Below are 20,199 nucleotides of genomic sequence, written 5' to 3' on the forward strand. Positions count from 1 at the left end.
AGGGAAGTGTACACCAGTGGGGAGTGAACCTGAGACTCTATTTTCAGCGGGTTTCAGCGAGTTTCATATAAAAGCAATTACTCTTTTACGAAACCCGACGAAACCTGGCAATATCTGAGAAAGTTATGGGAAGTAGACAACAGTGGGGAGTGAACCTGAGATTCATGGAAGTGTACACCAGTGGGGAGTGAACCTGAGACTCTGGTTTTCGGCGGGTTTCAACGAGTTTCACATAAAAGCAATTACTTTATTATGAGACCCGGCAATATCCGACAAAGTTGTGAGAAGTAGGCAACAGTGGGGAGTGAACCTGAGACTCAGGGAAGTGTACACCAGTGGGGAGTGAACCTGAGACTATGGTTTTTGGTGGATTTCAGCGAGTTTCACATAAAAGCAATTACTTTTTTTACGAAATCCGGCAATATCCGACAAGTTGTGGGAAGTAGGCAACAGTGGGGAGTGAACCTGAGACTCAGGGAAGTGTACACCAGTGGGGAGTGAACCTGAGACTATGGTTTTTTGGCAGGTTTCAGCGAGTTTCACATAAAAGCAATTACTTTTTTACGAAGCCCGGCAATATTCGACAGTTATGGGAAGTAGACAACAGTGGGGAGTTAACTTGAGATTCAAGGAAGTGTACACCAGTAGGGAGTGAACCTGAGACTCTGGTTTTCGGCGGGTTTCAGCGAGTTTCATATAAAAGCAATTACTTTTTTACGAAACCCGACAAAACAAGGCAATATCCGACAAACTTATTGAAGCAGGCAACAGTGGGGGGGGGGGGGGGGGGGGGGGTGGGTCGTGGGGGGGTGATCCTGAGATTCAGGGAAGTGTACACTTGTGGGGAGTGAACCTGGGACTCTGGATTTTGTAAAAAAGCAATACCAAGGGGGAGGGGGAAATTACTTATTTACGAAACCCGCCAAAACCCGACAAAGTTATGGGAAGCAGGCAGCAGTGGGGAGTGAATCTGGGATTTGGACACTGATGAGGATTGAACCTGGGACTGCGAGAGGCTGATTCCAGTGGACAGTGAGCTCAGAATGTACTTTTATTTCGAAACCTACCGAAATTTTCAAAAGTTATGGGAAGTGGGCACCATTGGGCAATGAACCGGGACTCTGGGAAGTGCACACCGGTTGGGAGTGAACCTGGGACTGTGAGAAGAGGATATCAGTGGAAATGAACCTGGGACTAGGGAAGATGGATACCAGTGGGAAATGAAGCCGGACTATGGGAGATGGGTACCAGACGAGAATGAAGCAATTACTTTTTTACGAAATCCGCCAAAACCCGCCAAAAAAACCATAGACTTAGGTTTACTCCCCAATAGTGTACACTTCCCTGAATCTCCGGTTCACTCCCCCACTGTTGCCTACTTTCTTTCCATAACTTTGTTGGATATTGTCGGGTTTCGTAAAAAAGTAATTGCTTTTTTTTTTACGAAACCCAGCCCCAGGTTCACCCCCCAACAGTGTACACTTCCCTGAGTCCCAGGTTCACTCCCCACTGCTGCCTACTTCCCATAACTTTGTCGGGTATCGGCGTGTTTTGGCAGGTTTCGTAAAAAAACAAACACCCCTAACAATACCACGTGTATTCAGTAAATAGATGTCAACTGTAGTCTAATATTCAGTATCTATTTGAATTATTATTATTATTATTATTATTATTATTATTATTATTATTATTATTATTATTATTATTATTATTATTATTATTATTATTATTATCACGTAAATTTTAATATAGTACGGCAATTAATTCACGGAAGTACATCGCTCAATTAAAAAATGCAGAAAGTCTGCCCACATATTTATAATGAATCCGGTTTGCCTTAGATGACAAAACAAACAAACAAACAAACAACAAGAACAACAACAAGAACAACAACAACAACAACAAATGAGACAAACAGAAAAAAAAACAAGATTTTAAAAAATAATGAACAATAGAAGAGCACAATAATGAAAAACAAGACAGAAGGAATTAAAAAAAATAATGGGGAAAAAAAAAAAAAGTTACCCCTACCGGGATTTGAACTCTCGAACTTTAAAACTCAAACAGCTTATATCCACCAAGCCATGGTGTCACTGAACCCTTAGTGACATTTAATCATGTCTATTTAGACATTTAAAAATGGATTTGAATGCCACTCTTATTTTGATATTTTGAACTATGTTAATTGCATAAAAGCAGAAATTTAAAAAAAATTACGATCAAAATATTTTTGAATCGGGCTGTCAGTGCATGTGTTCAATCTGGAAGTAGGTCAGTAGTTTATTTCCATTCAACCGAGATTGTCGCACTTTTCACTCTCTCTACAAAAAAGAGTTCCTTATGGATACTGAATAGTGGCAAAGCACTATTCAGTATCTGATACTGAATAACCACTTCCATAATTTAAGAGGAAAAAAGAAACTAAAACTGTGACCAGAGAGCAACCGAAAAGCGGGGGAAATGGAAAATCACGGTTATTTGGGGTGGAATACATATAAAACCATATATCAAAATGATCGCAAAGGAAAGACGAAGCAAATTTTTTAAAAATTAAATGATTATTATGCAATATTATGCAACGTCATGCAATTACATAACCCTAGAAAATGAAAAAATAAGACGCGAGGAACGGATAATAACTTAATAAAAACAGATTTGAGGGTGGTCTTCTTCCAGAGCATGCTTACAATACTATGGCTATGATTAATTTTGAACACAAAAATTGTTAAAACAAGAGGAAAGGAGCGTAAACGTATGAATTTAGACACTAAAGTTGTGTCCTTGGGGAAGGCACTTAATATTTGGCATTGGCAAATGAGCAACAGACGAAAGATGACTGGTATTCGGAGAGAAGAAAAAAAAACAAAAAAACAATGAACAGGGCTAGAAATAAAGTTGAACAAGTGTCAGTAAATGCAACTTGCAAATGTACTGCCCAATGTTTTTGCATCCTTGGACAAGACATTTGGGCACCAACAGTACTCGGGAGAAACAAGCTTGCCGCTTTATATATGCAAACATGGTCAGTGATAAAAATGCAAAATTAAAAACAAGAACTACATAAGAGTGGTAGAGAAAACCTAACCTGAAAATGCAAAATTGAATATTACGTAACATATTACATAATAACAAACAATAAGCCGATAAATACCGACACTTTGCAAACTTTCTGCAACATAGGCATGTCATATATCAAACTGAACATCTCGAAGAGATGTATCATATGACTAACTATTAAACTACATTAAAATTGAAATGAACTTTAGAAAATTTGATAATTGCTTTGCATTCAACATCACTAAGAGAACAGATTAAAGGGTACTCACGTACTGACTCGCTTAAATCCATAAGATGGCTGATATGTGGCAAAAGACAGAAGACAACAAAATCTAGGCACTCTGGGTTGTTGGCTGCATGGAATGTAGACACAGGCAATATCCAGGTAATGATACTGAATAAATACATCGAAGTCCAAGCAATGATACAGAAGTAGTTGGGGGAGACTGACGATCGAATTCATGTTGTTACTTCAATTTCATATTTAAAAATACAAGATAGATTATTGGAGCTGGAGGCGGCAGATGATCAAATTCATGTTGTTATTTCAATTTCATATTTAAAATACAAGGCAGATTATTGGAGCTGGAGGAGGCAGACGACGGGAGTTGGAGGTGGCAGACAATCAAATTCATGTTGTTATTTCAGTCTCATATTTAAAAATACAAGACAGACGACTGGAGTTAGAGGCGGCAGACGACTGGAGTTGGAGGTGGCAGACAATCAAATTCATGTTGTTATTTCAATCTCATATTTAGAAATACAAGGCAGATTATTGGAGCTGGAGGCGGCAGACGACGGGAGTTGGAGGTGGCAGACAATCAAATTCATGTTGTTATTACAATTTCATATATTCAAAAATACAAGGCAGATTATAGGAGCTGGAGGTGGCAGACAATCAAATTCATGTTGTTATTTCAATCTCATATTTAAAAATACAAGACAGACGACTGGAGTTCGAGACGGCAGACGACTGGAGTTGGAGGTGGCAGACAATCAAATTCATGTTGTTATTTCAATCTCATATTTAAAAATACAAGACGACTGGAGTTCGAGGCGGCAGACGACTGGAGTTGGAGGTGGCAGACAATCAAATTCATGTTGTTATGTCAATTTCATATTTAAAAATACAAGACAGATTATTGGAGCTGGAGGAGGCAGACAATCAAATTCATGTTGTTATTTCAATCTCATATTTAAAAATACAAGACAGACGACTGGAGTTAGAGGCGGCAGACGACTGGAGTTGGAGGTGGCAGACAATCAAATTCATGTTGTTATTTCAATTTCATATATAAAAATACAAGGCAGATTATTGGAGCTGGAGGAGGCAGACGACTGGAGTTGGAGGTGGAAGACAATCAAATTCATGTTGTTATTTCAATCTCATATTTAAAAATACAAGACAGACGACTGGAGTTCGAGGCGGCAGACGACGGGAGTTGGAGGTGGCAGACAATCAAATTCATATTGTTATTTCAATTTCATATTTAAAAATACAAGGCAGGAAATGAAACATGAAAATGTGGTGTCATAATGAACGTCTGACTCTGAAAACAAAAAAAGTACTTCAATTATGATTAAATCAACAAAATTAAAAGTTATATAATAATTTTTGTTGTGGTAAAGAGTAAAGTAATGAATGAAATATACTTGAATTGGCTCTATCATGCTATTCTGTATTATTTGTATTGAAATTAACCACATTAAATTAAACCAACACACTTAACCTGCAGAACAAACAAAAATAAAAGATAAAAAATAATATCAGTGGAACATAATTTTTAGTTGTCCGGTATCATCCCAGTTAAAAAGTCATTTCAGTTTCAACATTCATTCATAAAATAAAACTAAAATTATGGATGGGACTATTTTCAGTCTTTTTACAGCAATTATTTAGCTTGAAATTATTTATACAAGTCACAAAAGCAAACGCAGTCGATAGTTTACAGACTGCACTGTACACAGGAGACTCGGGGATACATCGAGAGGCAATCCTGGTTGGCCGTCGCCAACTTCATGAACACGCATCGTATTTAAAGTCACTAAAAGACGCTTTCGCCAGCATCAATCACCACCAAAATTCACACAAATAGAGAAAAATGGTTGGCGAATAATATAACATTAATTAAAAATAGGTAATATAATGAAAAATGTATTTAAAATGAAGTTAAAACTTACCAAATTTTCAAACAGCTGGCATCTGAACAAAGAATGAACGGATTAAAAATCTGAAAACGCCGTCTGATGCGCTGGCTTCTCCTCTTTAAAATGAGACCGGAAGTGACGAAATTAGTGCACAGGAAGCGATTCCACGGCAATGGAAGTAAAACTATGTTCACCGGTTAACACAATTTTCACTCCAGAGCCGTAACATCGATATCGGGGCTCGATCAGCGGCTCAGCCACGGGCGATGCGACTACCTACTATAGTCTATTCTATAACTATCGTCGTCTAGATTTAGAAGAGACCTCAGTCTCAGCAGTCTCACTACTCACTCTTTCTCACTTTGTCAGTTATCAGTCAGTCCCAAGGAGGGCTTCAGTATAGTTGTCCTTGGTCAGTCCACAAACTCTAGACTCTAGACCTACTTTGGCTTTCCTTACTGTTGGCCAACTTGTCAATTTTTTCAGCCCAGCATTTGCTTTGAATTATTTTCAATGTGAATTTTTAAAGGGAAAAAAAATTCAAGTGTTGAAATTGAAAGTTGGAATTTGAAGTAGAAGCAAACAGAAAATGGGAGGCCTTCTGCACGTTCCTCGATCTTAGAGGGAAAAAGGCAACCCAAGCATTCCCTTAACTAACGCTAAGAAAAAATTAAAACCTGGTAAAGTACCTTTAACTAGGCACTTTGATAACTCCAGACCAGTGGCTGCCGACAGGCTCACTGGGTGAAACTCATTTTTCTAAAACTTTATTTTTGGCCTTTTACCTTTTACTGCTTTGGTCACCATGGCATTATTTGTGTACCTAGGTGGCTAATTTTGGTATCGTTTTAAAGGACACAAACAAGCTTTCAAACGGTCTGTTTTATTCCTAATTCCTGGTTGTATTTCTCAGAACGAAGTGGCAATTCGGACTCTAGTCTGAATAGTCTACCATGGCTATTCTATTCTGACTCAAACTCCAATGTGCGTGCCATGTGTATCTTGAACTTGATTGTTCGTGAGCAAATACAGAAGGGGACAGTACGGGCTGTAGAACTGAAAGAAAGCAGAAGAGGAGTTCAGACGAAATACTGTTTTACTTTTACCCATATCAGACTGACACAGCTGCCTTACTTCGTACTGTCCAAGGATTGTTGCTTGTCTAACACTATCAGAATATTATTATTTTGTCCCGATTTTATTTGGACATCGTGTAAAGTTGTTACAAAAGCTTTTCATTTAGACCTCAGTTACTAATTTCTATCTGGACTTTCAATCGTTCAATGATTTTGTCTTTCTCGTTAAATAAAGCAGGATGTTGCTTGTTGATAGTTAATATAACATTAATGTTAGTTTCATTTGCATAAATTGTATGTAATTGTCAATAACTAAAATAATTTCGAAATTTCCTGCCAGGGGAGGCTATTCAGATTCGAGTCCAAAGAACTTATTGATTGCACATGCGCATTGGAGTTTGAGTCCAAATAACCATGGGACACTATTCAGACTCAAACTCAAGTCCAATTAGCCACAGCCTTCTCAGAAAGCTAATGAAGTAAAATTTTATCAATTTTTGAAATATTACACCCTTCCGTGATGGCATTAATAGTGGTCTAGTCATTCCATGAAAGAATTTAAATATAGATAATCTCGCACTAACCCTAATTTTTTTTAAAACCTAGGACTGTTTTGCACTACATTTCAATACTTCAATGACAAAATGACAGTGGAGTACCAAACCAGTAGTCATAATAGGAAATTTAAATCTTTTCACGGTTTGTTCTACAGCTTTTAAAATGCTACTAAAAATTGACAAATTGAATATAAATAAATATCTGACAGAACATCCATGGTTAAAATAACAATATAAAATGAAACTACCTCGAGGAACGTGCGGAAGGTCTCCCCTAGAAAACCGTTGCCTGCCTTTGACTTTTGACTTAGAATCAAGAGTAAAATATGCTAACTTTCGACAACTGGTTATATATTCAAAAGTAGGCACATTGATAAAATGTTCAAACTCAAAACATCTAAATTTGATCCCCCAGTCAGGCGGATGTGGCATGAAAAAACATTTAATTTGATGCCTTATTTGTTTCTCTGTGACAAACGGTTTCAGAGTTATTTATATTTTTCTGGTCAAACTTTTGGTCAAATTTTACAAAGAGAATACTGTTCTTGTTGTTGTTATTTTATTTTTTTGATGATTTATTATCATCATTAAATTATTATTACTATTTTGTGTTCCATGTTTCAGGGGATTTTTTTTTTTGTCATTGTTATGTTTTTATGATTGTATTACTATCATTGTAAAAACTTACACCACCAATCACCTCCAACAGGAGGTGCAGAAAAATGCCACCTTCACAATAGTCTCTGACTATGTCTTCAACCAACCTATACACATTAACTATTATCAGTGAATTGTTGGCAGTTCTAATGGGATCAATCCCAGCTTAGGTTTTTCTAGTTATACTAATAGTGCGGCTATGTGGTCAAGTGGTATGACACTCGCGTTCGGATCGGAAGGTCCTGGGTTCGAGTCTCGCTCTCAGCGCATAGTTGAGTCCTTGGAAAAGGCTCTTTACTCACATTCTCTCACCGTACTCAGGTGTAAAATGAGTACCTGGCCGTTAACAGCATTGTCTTTGTCCGATAAATTGTAATATCGCCTACCAGGTGTTGTGTCCCGTCCTACATGTTAAATGTTGCTGTTGACCTTGTAAAGCGCTTTGAGCATGTTTAGTGGATACTGCGCTATATAAAAAAAGTTTTTTTTAAAAAAAGCTTTAGCTCAATTTTTTAAGACATCTGGAAAGAGAAATATTTGGTTATTCAGAGATCTATATAGGATAGGTGTGTGTAAGCAAATTTGTATTGCATATGGTTGGATACAGTTTAGATTCTTTAAGTCTCTCTTATTCTTATTTATAACTTTTCAGGCTTAGTTAATACATTTAATTTAAGTTAATTAAGAAATCTTTTTTTTTTTCTTAATTTATTATTTTAAGAGGTTAGAGCTCTTACTTTCAGTTGACCATTAACACAAACTGATATGACTTGAGTTGTAAGCCACCTTAGCTTTTTTTAAATAATATTTAATATGTTTAAGTACGAAAATTAAAAAACAAGAGTGCTCATGAATTAAATATAAATGTCTTTGGTGACAGACAGGGATGATAACAAAGTGTTTTAATCAACATTTCCATTATTTGTTTCTAATTTTAGGAGGACTTATAAGCTACTTCTCTGGTTTGTTTGGCTCGAAAGAAAGGAGAATATTGATCCTGGGTCTTGATGGAGCTGGCAAAACGACAATTTTATACAGGCTTCAAGTTGGAGAGGTTGTCACAACTATACCCAGTAAGTCATTATATCCATTATGTCCATTTTATTTTCTGATGATGGACTTTAGTCTGCTATACAGGGCTCTCAATTTTTCATGATTCCTGAAATTTTCATTGGTTCGCTGCTGCTCCGTGATCATAGTCGAAGGCCAATTTTCTAGTTAATTTTTGTATACTTACGCGTTTTAGTTCATTGTATGATTGAGAAAATTGTCAGTGGTTTTACAATAATATTTTGAGTTGAGATCCCTGGCTATAATTTAACAGAAACAGGATTGCCACTTTTTTTTTTTTACAAGAAATTAAAGTGAAAATCATTTGAAATCGCTGTTATTTAGTTATGGACAGTTGACTAAAATCAAATTTGTAATTCAGAATTGAGTATGAAACGAGCTTAATTTCTCAGAATTATTTATGAAGATGGCTATTTTTACTTCATTCAAATAAAGCAAGTTTGACTATATAAACTCAATCAGACAATGGTCAGTAGCATTAGCTGTAACATGGAAACAGAGTCACATAGCTTTGCTCAGTGAAATAAGATATATTTTAAGTCAATTATCATGGGTAAGCTATACAACTTGTCTGATATTGCACAATTTCTAAATTTTTCCATCTTTATTGTCCCACAGCGATTGGGTTTAATGTTGAAACTGTTACCTACAAGAATTTGAAATTTCAAGTTTGGGACTTAGGCGGACAAACCAGTATCAGGTATTTTATGGACTAAAGTATGAGATAGCGGGATTGAATATCTTGTTAATGGTGTTAAGTAGAGTTGTTTTCCATACATCATTTTATATTTATTTTTTTGTTGTCTTTTTTGAAAACTAAAATTATTACAACTACATTAAAAATAATGTGATTAAAAATGGTGGATTTTGTCTTTGTCTGCAGTTTTTGTATGAAAATTAACTTAAAGGTCATTATTTAATCATATGAAACTACTGGAATTGATGTAAGAATAGATCAAAAATCTCTCTCTCTCTCTCCTCTTCTCTCTCTCTCTCTCTCTCTCTCTCTCTCTCTTCCTCCTCTCTCTCTTCTCTCTCTCTCTTCTCTCTCTCTCTCTCTCTCTCTCTCTCTCTCTCTCCTCTCTCTCTCTCTCTCTCTCTCTCTCTCTCTCTCTCTCTCTCTCTCTCTCTCTCTCTCTCTCTCTCTCTCTCTCTCTCTCTCTCTCTCTCTCTCTCTCTCTCTCTCTCTCTCTCTCTCTCTCTCTCTCTCTCTCTCCCTCTCTCTCTCTCTCTCTCTTTCTCTCTCCTCTCTCTCTCTCTCTTCTCTCTCCTCTCTCTCTCTTCTCTCTCTCTCTCTCTCTCTCTCTCTCTCTCTCTCTCTCTCTCTCTCTCTCTCTCTCTCTCTCTCTCTCTCTCTCTCTCTCTCTCTCTCTCTCTCACACTCACTCACTCACTCACTCACTCACACACACACACACTCTCCTCTTCCCTCTTCCATCCATCCCTCTCTGTTTTACCAACCCTTTCAGTCTTCTCAAAGTTAAACAATACAACTTCTGTCATTTTTACATTTCCACATTATTTATCTATTTTCTTTATAATATATTTAAAGGAGACTGATTCACTTTTCAGGTTTCAATGAGGAATAATTACTAATGTACTCCGCTTATTTGTACGTTTATTCCAGACCATATTGGCGATGCTATTATTCCAACACAGATGCCATTATTTATGTGGTTGACAGCATGGACAGAGACAGAATTGGTATAAGCAAACAAGAACTCGTATCTATGCTTGAGGTAGGTTTCAAAATGATAAAATATATCTGCCATTGCTATTGCATCCAATTTATTTCCATAAGAAAAACTCATTGGCATACATGCAAATAAAGCATCTTGATATATAGAATAAAAAGAGTAGAGTAATAATTCGTTTTGACATTCTGTCCCAAATCAAGATATAGGATCCTCGTTGTTGGCTATCACTCTTAATTCGATGTCTCTCGATTTCTTTATGAACCACTCAATTTTACGCCTCTTACTAACAAATCTCTCATTTGATGGGTTGATAGAGATCATTTATTTTTAAGCTTCTTTTACATTGCAGGAAGATGAATTGAAAAAGGCTGTTCTGGTAGTGTTTGCCAACAAGCAAGATATTGAAGGTGCCATGACTGTCACAGAAGTTGCAAACTCTTTAGGACTACCTGCACTCAAAAATAGAAAGTACCAGATATTTAAGACTTCAGCAATTAAAGGGGAAGGTCTTGATGAGGCAATGGAATGGTAAGTTGTTTTTTCATGAATGAATGACCAATCGTTTTCCATGAGTTTTATAAATAGTTTCATTCAAACGTGGCGTTGGTAAACATGCACCGTTTTCAACAAACTCTCACTGTAAGGTTTTCAAGATATGGCGAAATGTCTGTTTACTGCATGTGTTTCCCCTTCACAACCATGCATCGTCCTGATCAATGCTCGTCCCAATTAGTATAGAGCTACAATAATTTACTACACAAAATAACAATAATATTATCATTATTTCATTTTTACATATTATATTAAACTGCATGACTTTATGGTCATTTGAAGATAGGACCCCTATTTGATCTTTTCCCCCAATGTTTTACTCTTTATTCATTCTAGAGACACTTTTCAAAATGATCTCATGTTTTTGATCTTACATGTATCTCTTTGTTTCTCCACATCCGTTTAACACTTGTATAGATTTTTATACCAAAATATTTGAAGGAGATATCTTGAAAACTTTTTTTTTTTAAATAAATGTTTCAAATTAGGCTAGAAATCCCAGGGCTTGGGCATTTGACCACTCAGTCAGTCCCTGGGCTGAAAGATTCAAACCGAAATTCAAGGGACTTCTATTTTGGTTTAGGCATCAAGAAGTTATCATGATTTTACAGGTGTATTATTATTCCACTGCTATCATTCACCCCACTGTCACCCACAATGCATAACATTAAATTCAATGGTGTGACATTGTTGTTTAAAGTTGTGTAGTGCGTTTGTGTGAGTGTATGTGTGTGTGTGTGGGGGGGGGGGGGGGTGTACACTTATATGAGCCAAAGAGAGCAATAGTGTTATAACTCCAACGTCATCTTTATGGTTTTATAATATTACTGCTTTCATTCAGCACATTGTGTTCTCACCTTCAAGTAATAATGGATTGGTGCAGTCAGGGTGGGATTGGTTGAGAAGTGGGGGGGGGGGGGGGGGGGAAGCCACAGATGACTAAGGCGTTGTAGATTAGTGTGGGTCTTACTGCACGCTTGTGTGAGTATGAGTCAATGGCATCTGTAGGATTGATTTACTCTTTTTTTTTAACCGATGAAAATGCAGCCATGACGGTCAATTTTACTCTTTATCTTGACATCATATCATTCCATATTGACCAAGAGAGCAGCAAGAGCAATGAAGCATATTGAATTATTGGTATTTCCCTTTGGTGAAAACAGATCTGGAGTTGTTACCCTATTGGGGGGGGGGGGGGGGGGGGGGGGGGGGGGAGTGATTATGGGATTATGATTTCAGGGAAATGCAGTATGTTGTTAATGTTTTAATAAATCTTTGATATATTTCTTTCTACAGGTTGTCAAGCACGCTGATACAGTCCAAGTAGTCGTGCTTATATAGTCATGAACAAAAATTGATGTGTGGAAATATTGCTCAGGATGATTGTTCGATTTGGTCATGATTGTTTTGACAGTTACTTCATATGGAATGCTATAACAAATGGAGTGATTTGATCGCATTGCATCAATGCAAGATGCTTTCTGGTTTTAATCTCCATACAGCACATTCAAGAGGAAGATATTCGTATGAAAGAAAACTGTTCAAATTTTGGTCCAATTCAGTGACATTCTCAAATATTATGAAGATATCGACAGGTATTTGATGAAATGAATATGAGATTATCTGTGAAGAGAGGGTGTGTAGAATTGTGTCAAAATATGCGTGTTTTGAGTTGTTTGAAAACATATACGTTATTGGGATCAACACAGTTATTGCCCTGACATCATATATGTTTTTATTAGTGTCCAACTAAAGTTGAATGTGGTAGACAAGTGTGTCTACATCACCATTGACAGCAAAATTATCATTATCATTTCCTTTCATTCACAATTTTTGATATATTTTTTGTATCTTTCTTTCTTCTTTTTGTCACAAGGATATTAAGTCACCATATTTTCAATATTTTAAAACAATTTTCAACATACATTAAATACTGGTTAATCCAAGTCTCCATGGGGTTATTTGATTTATCAATTTTTGTTAAAGCCACTTATGGGGGGAGGGGGGGGGGGGGCAGGCGAGGAATGTCCTCGGTTATTCATCACTTATGAGTTGCCTGACTTATTTTCATAAGTTGTAAAGATTTATGCCTTGTGTTATAGTGGCATTCAATAGTAATTACTGGCATTATTAAATAGTGCTAAAGGCAAGAATGTGCAAATCACTCTTTAAAATGAATAAAATTGGCTGTGAAAATAGTAAACTGGACCCTAATTTATTTAGCTGTACTGCGGTATGAGGATAAACGCTTTTGAATTTAAACAATGTCAAAGAAAGACGATTGTGACATTTCAAATTAATTTACTGGTCTGTTTGGTTTAGCCATTTTTAGTTTTCACCTGACTTTGATTTCATATTTTATTAATGTCTTGTATGTGATAATAATAATAATAATAATAATGCTGAAAACTTATATAGCGCTATAACTCCGAGACACCAGACTCTAAGCGCTTAAATTACAAATTACTTTGGCTGAAACATACTCATTCACACACACAAGCACACACACACACACACACACACACACATACACACACACACACAACACAACACACAACACAAACCAAACCTATCTTGCTTCTCATACCATCTACTAAAATCGAAACAAATATGTTTTAAGGGAACGTTTAAAAATAGACAAAGATTCTTTTTCACGAATGCTCTGCGGTAAGGCGTTCCAAATAGAGGGTCCGAAATGAGAAAAGGATCTCATTCCAGCATTTTTCCGAATTCGAGGGACAACTAGTTTTGTGGAATCACTGGCCGAACGCAAGGGGCGGGGTTTTGAATATCTTTCAATTAGTTCTGAAAGGTAGGAAGGGGCAGTACCTTCAAGACAACGATACACTAAAACACAAGCTTTGAATTTAATTCTTTTCCCAACAGGCAGCCAATGCAGGTCATGGAGTAGAGGTCCGGCAGAGTCGCACCTACGCTTCATGAATACTAGTCTGGCAGCGCTGTTTTGGACAATCTGAAGACGTTTCAGATTGTATTGCGAAACGCCAAACAACAGAGCATTACAATAATCCAATTTCGATAGTACGAGGGACACAACCAGGTGCTTGGTCACATCCTCAGATATGAACCGTCTAATGGAAGCAATCTTTTTTAGTTGGAAAAAGAGAGATCTAACCAAATTATTAACCTGATGCTCCATCGACAGTTCAGAGTCTAAGAATGTGCCAAGGTTTTTCACTTTGTCAACAATTTGAATAGAGGCATCCCCCAACTTCAAATCTGTTTCACTTTTCCACTTCCTGTTCCCACATACAGCACCTCCGTCTTATCATCATTCAGTTTCAGTCTGTTCTCATTCATCCATTTCTTAACACTTTGGATACAATTTTTACTATTGGCTGATACTTCTTGTAAATTTCTTGTATTGGAAACGCAGTACAATTGCGTATCATCAGCGTATTGATGGTAAGACAGACCATAACTTCTGATGATTTTAGACAGAGGGCCAACGTACAAAACAAAAAGAACGGGTCCAAGTACTGAACCCTGGGGAACCCCACAATCAAGAAAGATTTCCTCCGATCTATATTCATCCACCGTAATAATCTGTTTACGATTGAACAAATATGACCTAAACCAATCAAGCGCTGCACCAGACACGCCATAAGTAATTTCAAGACGTTTGAGAAGAAGATTGTGATCAATAGTATCAAAAGCAGACGATAGGTCAAGCAAATTCAGCAAAGAACATGAACCATTGTCTATAACAGAGAGGAGATCATTAACAACCCTAACAAGTGCGGTTTCCGTCGAATGATGTTGCCTATAAGCAGACTGAAATTTTTCTTCAAGACAATTATTTTTAAGATGAGACAGTAATTGTTTCAAAACAAGCTTTTCTAAGATCTTAGAGAGAAAAGGAAGATTAGAGACAGGGCGATAGTTTTTTAAGTTCTCTTTATCGAGATCAGGTTTTTTCAAAAGGGGTTTGACATGGGCAACTTTGTAAATGTCTGGTACAGCACCTGACTGCAACGAATTATTAACAATACATGTAAATGGTGTTAAAATTACATCAATGCATTTTTTTAAAATGGCAGTATTTAAGGGGTCTAAATCACAACTTTTAGTTGGAGACGACATAATGCAATCACATAAGTCAGCTTCAGTAATCATTGAAAAATGTGTTAACGAATCACCATGAAATGTGTCAAATGTTGTATGGATCGATTCAGACGACAGTTCTTTCCTGATGCTATCCGTTTTTTCTTTAAAATATTGACCAAAGCGAGTTGGTAGATCTGCACGATCGATTAAAGATGGGAGAGCTGGTTGCGTCTGTTGTCCCAGCAGTTCCTTGGTCAAGGCAAAGAATTGTCTCGAACGTCCCACGTTTTTGAGGCTGTCTTCGTAGAATTTCTTTTTGGTCCTGAAATTGACGGCTTTTGCATCATTTCTAGCCACGATGTATCGCTTCTTATCGACAGCATCTCTGGACTTGAGCCATTTTCTTTCTGCCCGCCTCCTGGCTAATCCATTCAATTTTATTTCGGTATTATACCAGGGTGCTTGACGTCTCACTTTTACTGCTCTAGTTGTTAAGGGAGCATGCTTGTCCACCGTACCAACAATTGACTCGTGGAGACCATTCGCATCATGTTTATTTTTAACGTTATGGTCAAGGTCTTGTTTAAAAATATTCATGTTTATATTCTTCAAATTACGAGATGTTATCATCTTTTTTACTTCGTGCTTCATTGGAAATAAAACGCAAAACACAATTAAATGATGGTCAGAGATTAATTTATCAATATTTGAGACAGGTGAAGAGAGAGAATGTTCAATGTCTGTAATGACATGATCTATTGTGTGGCCATGGTTGTTTGTAGGACCGCTTACAAGTTGGATATAGTTGTTTGTGTCAATAATCTCCCGAAATACTTTCGATTCATTTTTGTTTCCGAAATAATCAATGTTAAAATCACCATAAAAATATTATGCTTTTTGTTAATGGATTGCATAGACATAAATTCTCCGAACTCAGATAAAAAATCAATTGTTGATATTTTGTTTTGTTGGCTTGGTGGTGGGCGGTAGACACAGTGAAACGACTTTTTAAAATTATTTTCATGAATGGCAAATCCAGCGTATTCAAAACTTCTAAAATTATCATGGTGAAATGATATCTTGTCAAAGAGTGACAAGTTGTAAATAATTGCAATTCCACCTCCTTTCCTCCCAATGCGTGGAAATGATTTAATACAAAAGCCTTCGGGTGTAATTGCTTTCATAATTGGATCATCATATGAATGATTAAGCCATGTTTCCAAGATGACAAAAATAGTAATTTTATGATCTTCAATAATGTCGATTATGTCTTGAGTTTTATTACGACACGATCTAACATTTAGTAATCCAATTTTTAAACTGGTATGATCACTACGTGCAGGTTGTTGTTGTTGTTGTTGTTGTTGTTGTTGTTGTTGTTGCTCAAGACGGTGCTGTTGCTGCGAGTTGTTGTCATGGTGGTCGTTAATTTCATACTGACTGTCACGGACAGTGTTGACATTTGACAAGGAACGGTGAGGATTACTCATTGAAGTGATTAGATTGGATGGGGGACGAGTGTTGATAAATTGAAGCGAGGATCGAGGTCGTTGGGGGAGCGGGCGTGGGGTTGGCCGATGACCAATGACGGTGGTTATAGGGCGTTGTTTTCGTCTACCCCCTCTGAGTCTGTTCATAAAATTCGTATTATAAATAGATCGATGTTCACGGTAGTTGTTAAAAGTTGTAAAATATAGCACAGTGAATAAAGTTTCCAATATGGCTGTAAACAAATAGCAGTTTAAAACTATGTTCGACTTTGGAAAATCCATACTGAAATTTTAAAATTTTAGAAAAATCCTCTGTTAGAAATCGTTAAAACGTATATCAATAAAACCACAAGACTATCACAAATCAGATGGTATTAAAATCCAGGCGAAATGTCAGATAAAAATCACTCAAAACACGTAAATGAAAGAGCCAACAAAAACAAGACTCGCCGGTCAGGCGTGTTACTTGTAAGTATCCATTGAGAATTACTTTATGGATATTGTGGCGGTTTTTAAAAGATGATATTTTTGATATATGTTTGTAATGTTTTTTAACTTATTGTATATTTACTGTTATATATTATCTTTTACATTTTCATCTCAGCATTTTTCAGCCTTACCCACCTAAAGCATAGGAGAGTATAGAAAAGCTGATCTGCCATGTTGTTTTGATCATTTCATTTTCTGTATAAAGAGATATTAATTTATTTGAAAATAAAATGGAAAGTTTTGAAGTGGGACTCAATTGGTGGTGATCGAACAGGCTGTGTAAATAAGATTATGTCTTTGTCCTTCAGAATAAGTTGTGAATTGTAAAACTTTTATTTAAATTGTACAACATTGTCTTCATTTTTGTATGGATGTTCTTTATTTAATTTCTTCTAAGTCATTTTTGCTTGCTGTATAAAGAATATTGTAAGCTCAATCAGAGGGAGACTTAACAGAAAGTTTATATTCTTTCAGTGTTCGATTATGGTTTGTTTTTGTTTTTTTGTATAAGTAGGGGGACAATTGTAAATTTCAAAATTCAGCTTTTGTGATATCAGGGATATCATTCGCAGTTGTTGTTTTTTTTATTTTTTTTTTTTTTTCACACATTCTTCATAAATGTCTTTCTTAGCTGTATTATTAACATTAGTCTCTCTGACTCTAAATAGATTCAGGCTATTTATTTTTAAAATGAAGCTCTTCTTTATTCACTTAAGAAGCTCAAATATCGCTATATTTTTATTTGTTTTGATTTTTTATATTGACATCTACCTTATTCAAGTTGTTTTAGAATTATGAATTCTCTACAGTAGTAATACCAAAACTTTGCAAAACTAATTGAAGGAAAATATTAAATTTTCTCATGTTGTTTATATAAATATTGAAGTTGTAGATAGGGACGTCACAAATAACTCAACATTCCTTTTACGCTCCTGAATAATGATGAATCTTTTAACGTCGAAACCTAGGTCATACTTTTTGTGCAATGCGCTTTTGATTACATTTCGAAAAATGCTTTTGAATTGTCATTTTATCTTGTGTAGGGCAGGAAATGATCCTTTCTCTGTGCTGCAGGGTTTGAAATAGGTCTTATGCCGTAATATTCTATCCTAAAATCTGCAGATCAAAATAAATTGAAACTGTTCAAGAGTTAAGTCCTTTCAGTCCTCAAGTGCAGCAGTGAATGTTGGAAAGTAACAAGTTAATAATGTAATTGGAACAGTTTCAAAACAAAGACTTGTGTAAAGAATTTTAGGAATATTTGGCAAAAGACGAAGAGATAGGCTAAAAGAAACTCAAGGACAATCCTTAGCTGATAGAGGCTGGCCTGACTTTAAAATGACATTGGTATTCAGGCACCTGACAGACATATAAGATAGATTGCCTTATGTGCCCCATGTCTCAATTAGGTTTAAATAAGTATGTCTATCCCACTATATATCTGTTGTCCCAGATTTGTTTTCGAATGAGGCCTTTTTGGTTTTATTGGGGCCCTGCCTTATGTCTTTTTCTGGGAAAATGAGAGAACTTTTTGTGGGAGACAAGCACCCATCAGTGAGAGCTTCAGTCTCTTCAGCTCCACATCAGTGGAGACTCAAAGGACCAGACTCTCAACAGCCATACCAGTCTTCCAATTTGATGAAGTTTTGGCCTGAAAGGAAGAATAAGAGGCTGTTTTTTTTCTCTCTTCAAAATCATGTCCGTTTGTTTTTCGAGGGTCTGTCCCTTTTTAGGCATACATTGCTCGTGTCTAGGTGGAATTAATGATGAGTCTCAAACTAGATAATGACAACACCACTACCACATTATCTCTTGTCTTGTTTAACAGTGACTGGAAAGACTCGGCGACAGGCCTGTGGCCTAATCAAGCGACGTCAATACCTTCTATTCTATTCGTATCTCATTCGTCTGTAGTGTTTCATTCATCCTGGTTTTTTTTATAAAGGGGAAGCCCGAAACATCCATTTTATCTGTTTTTGTATCTTAATTTGAAGCTTACATTCAATTTTACATTGTTATTGATTTAGACAAACACAAAGCAACTTAGGATTCAATGTTTTTAATTGGTTATGTTTGATTATGCACAGTTTAATTCTCTATAAACTTTATCAATAATTTTGTTTTAAAATGTTAACACTCACCCTTATTGAAACTACTATTGATATTTCCAGATCTGACAAGAGATTTCTTGTTTAACGATTTAAATTAGAATTGATTATTAAGGATTTTGAGCGGGTGGTTGGATGGGAGCATCATCCTTGAATCATATACCTATGATGTTCACATGGGTGTACGATCCGATAGTGATGTCGTTTCTTCTTCTCTTTACTAGCCTATCCTGCTTCTTTGGTTTGTGATTGTATTTTTGACAGGGGATATTTTTTTTCCGTAAATCTTCTGCCTGTTTGTTCTTGGTTATTTATAATTTAGCTTATGATATCTTTAGGTTATGATTTTGATTTACATTTGTACTATTTTTGTTAGATTGCTTGGTTTTTTGTTTCAGCGGTCTCTCATATAACCTCAATTGTGTTGGAAGAGACCTAAAGCAACAAACAAACAAAAAAAGGATTTTGAGCGTCACAACGATGAATTAACCCCTTATTGTTTCCCTTGTTTTCAAAAAAATCCCCTTGTTCTCCTGATTTATAGTAATCAAATTGACTAAAATGGTCATCATTTGGAAATTTCATCTCAGAGAGTTTGAAATAGTCTTAATTTATTTTGTACTTTCCTTTAAGTTCACTTCTGGATGAGATTTTTTTTAAAATCCATACCCTAAGATTTTATCAATCTGATGTCCACTGATTGATGTTGTTGATTATAATATAAGATAATAATTGTAATAGCGTGTTTGCTTCTTTATTTACTTTAATTTTTCACTACCAATTTCAAATGCATGTTATGAATTACATGTTTTTGAAGAAAAAAACATTTTTAAACGATATTGAGCTCTGTAAATAAAGTTGGTTAAATCGATACGCACATATTAGTTTATGACTTGTCATTTCATATTTTTGAATGTAGTAATTGAAGTATTGACAAAGGTTGGGTCTTCTAGGTTGAATAATAAAATGAATATTGAATCCTTTTCTTTCAAATAATTGACACTGTCCTCCTGTGGTGGACAGTATATACTCTTGCTGTGGTTTCCGTCCCCCTGACCTCCCAAATGGGAGGGAGGGACATGCTGTGTCTTTTATCCCCCCAACCCTTTTTTCCCCGTTGTTTTCCTGTCGTTGTCTTGGAATGAATTTCTTGGTTTTGTCCTTTGGCCCTGGCCGGAGTTCCTTGGGTGGGAGGGAAACAGTTATGTATAGTTTAATGTTAAGTTTTG

General features: G+C 36.1%; 1 protein-coding gene across 1 annotated transcript; it reads left to right on the top strand.

The window, feature by feature from the left end:
• Nucleotides 1-5,328: 5,328 nt before the first annotated feature.
• On the top strand, nucleotides 5,329-19,847 carry LOC144961997 (ADP-ribosylation factor-like protein 1). Its single transcript, XM_078894994.1, has 8 exons — nucleotides 5,329-5,383; nucleotides 6,119-6,223; nucleotides 6,888-6,980; nucleotides 8,434-8,568; nucleotides 9,185-9,266; nucleotides 10,194-10,305; nucleotides 10,613-10,791; nucleotides 12,112-19,847. The coding sequence occupies exons 1-8, from the start codon at nucleotides 5,329-5,331 to the stop codon at nucleotides 12,140-12,142; spliced, it is 792 nt and encodes a 263-aa protein (XP_078751120.1). The 3' UTR covers nucleotides 12,143-19,847.
• The last annotated feature ends 352 nt before the right edge of the window (nucleotides 19,848-20,199 follow it).

Source organism: Berghia stephanieae, unplaced genomic scaffold (genome assembly GCF_034508935.2).
Source record: "Berghia stephanieae isolate SIO BIC M18660-M18661 unplaced genomic scaffold, UCSD_Bste_1.3 scaffold529, whole genome shotgun sequence".
NCBI classification, from domain to species: Eukaryota; Metazoa; Mollusca; class Gastropoda; order Nudibranchia; family Aeolidiidae; genus Berghia; species Berghia stephanieae.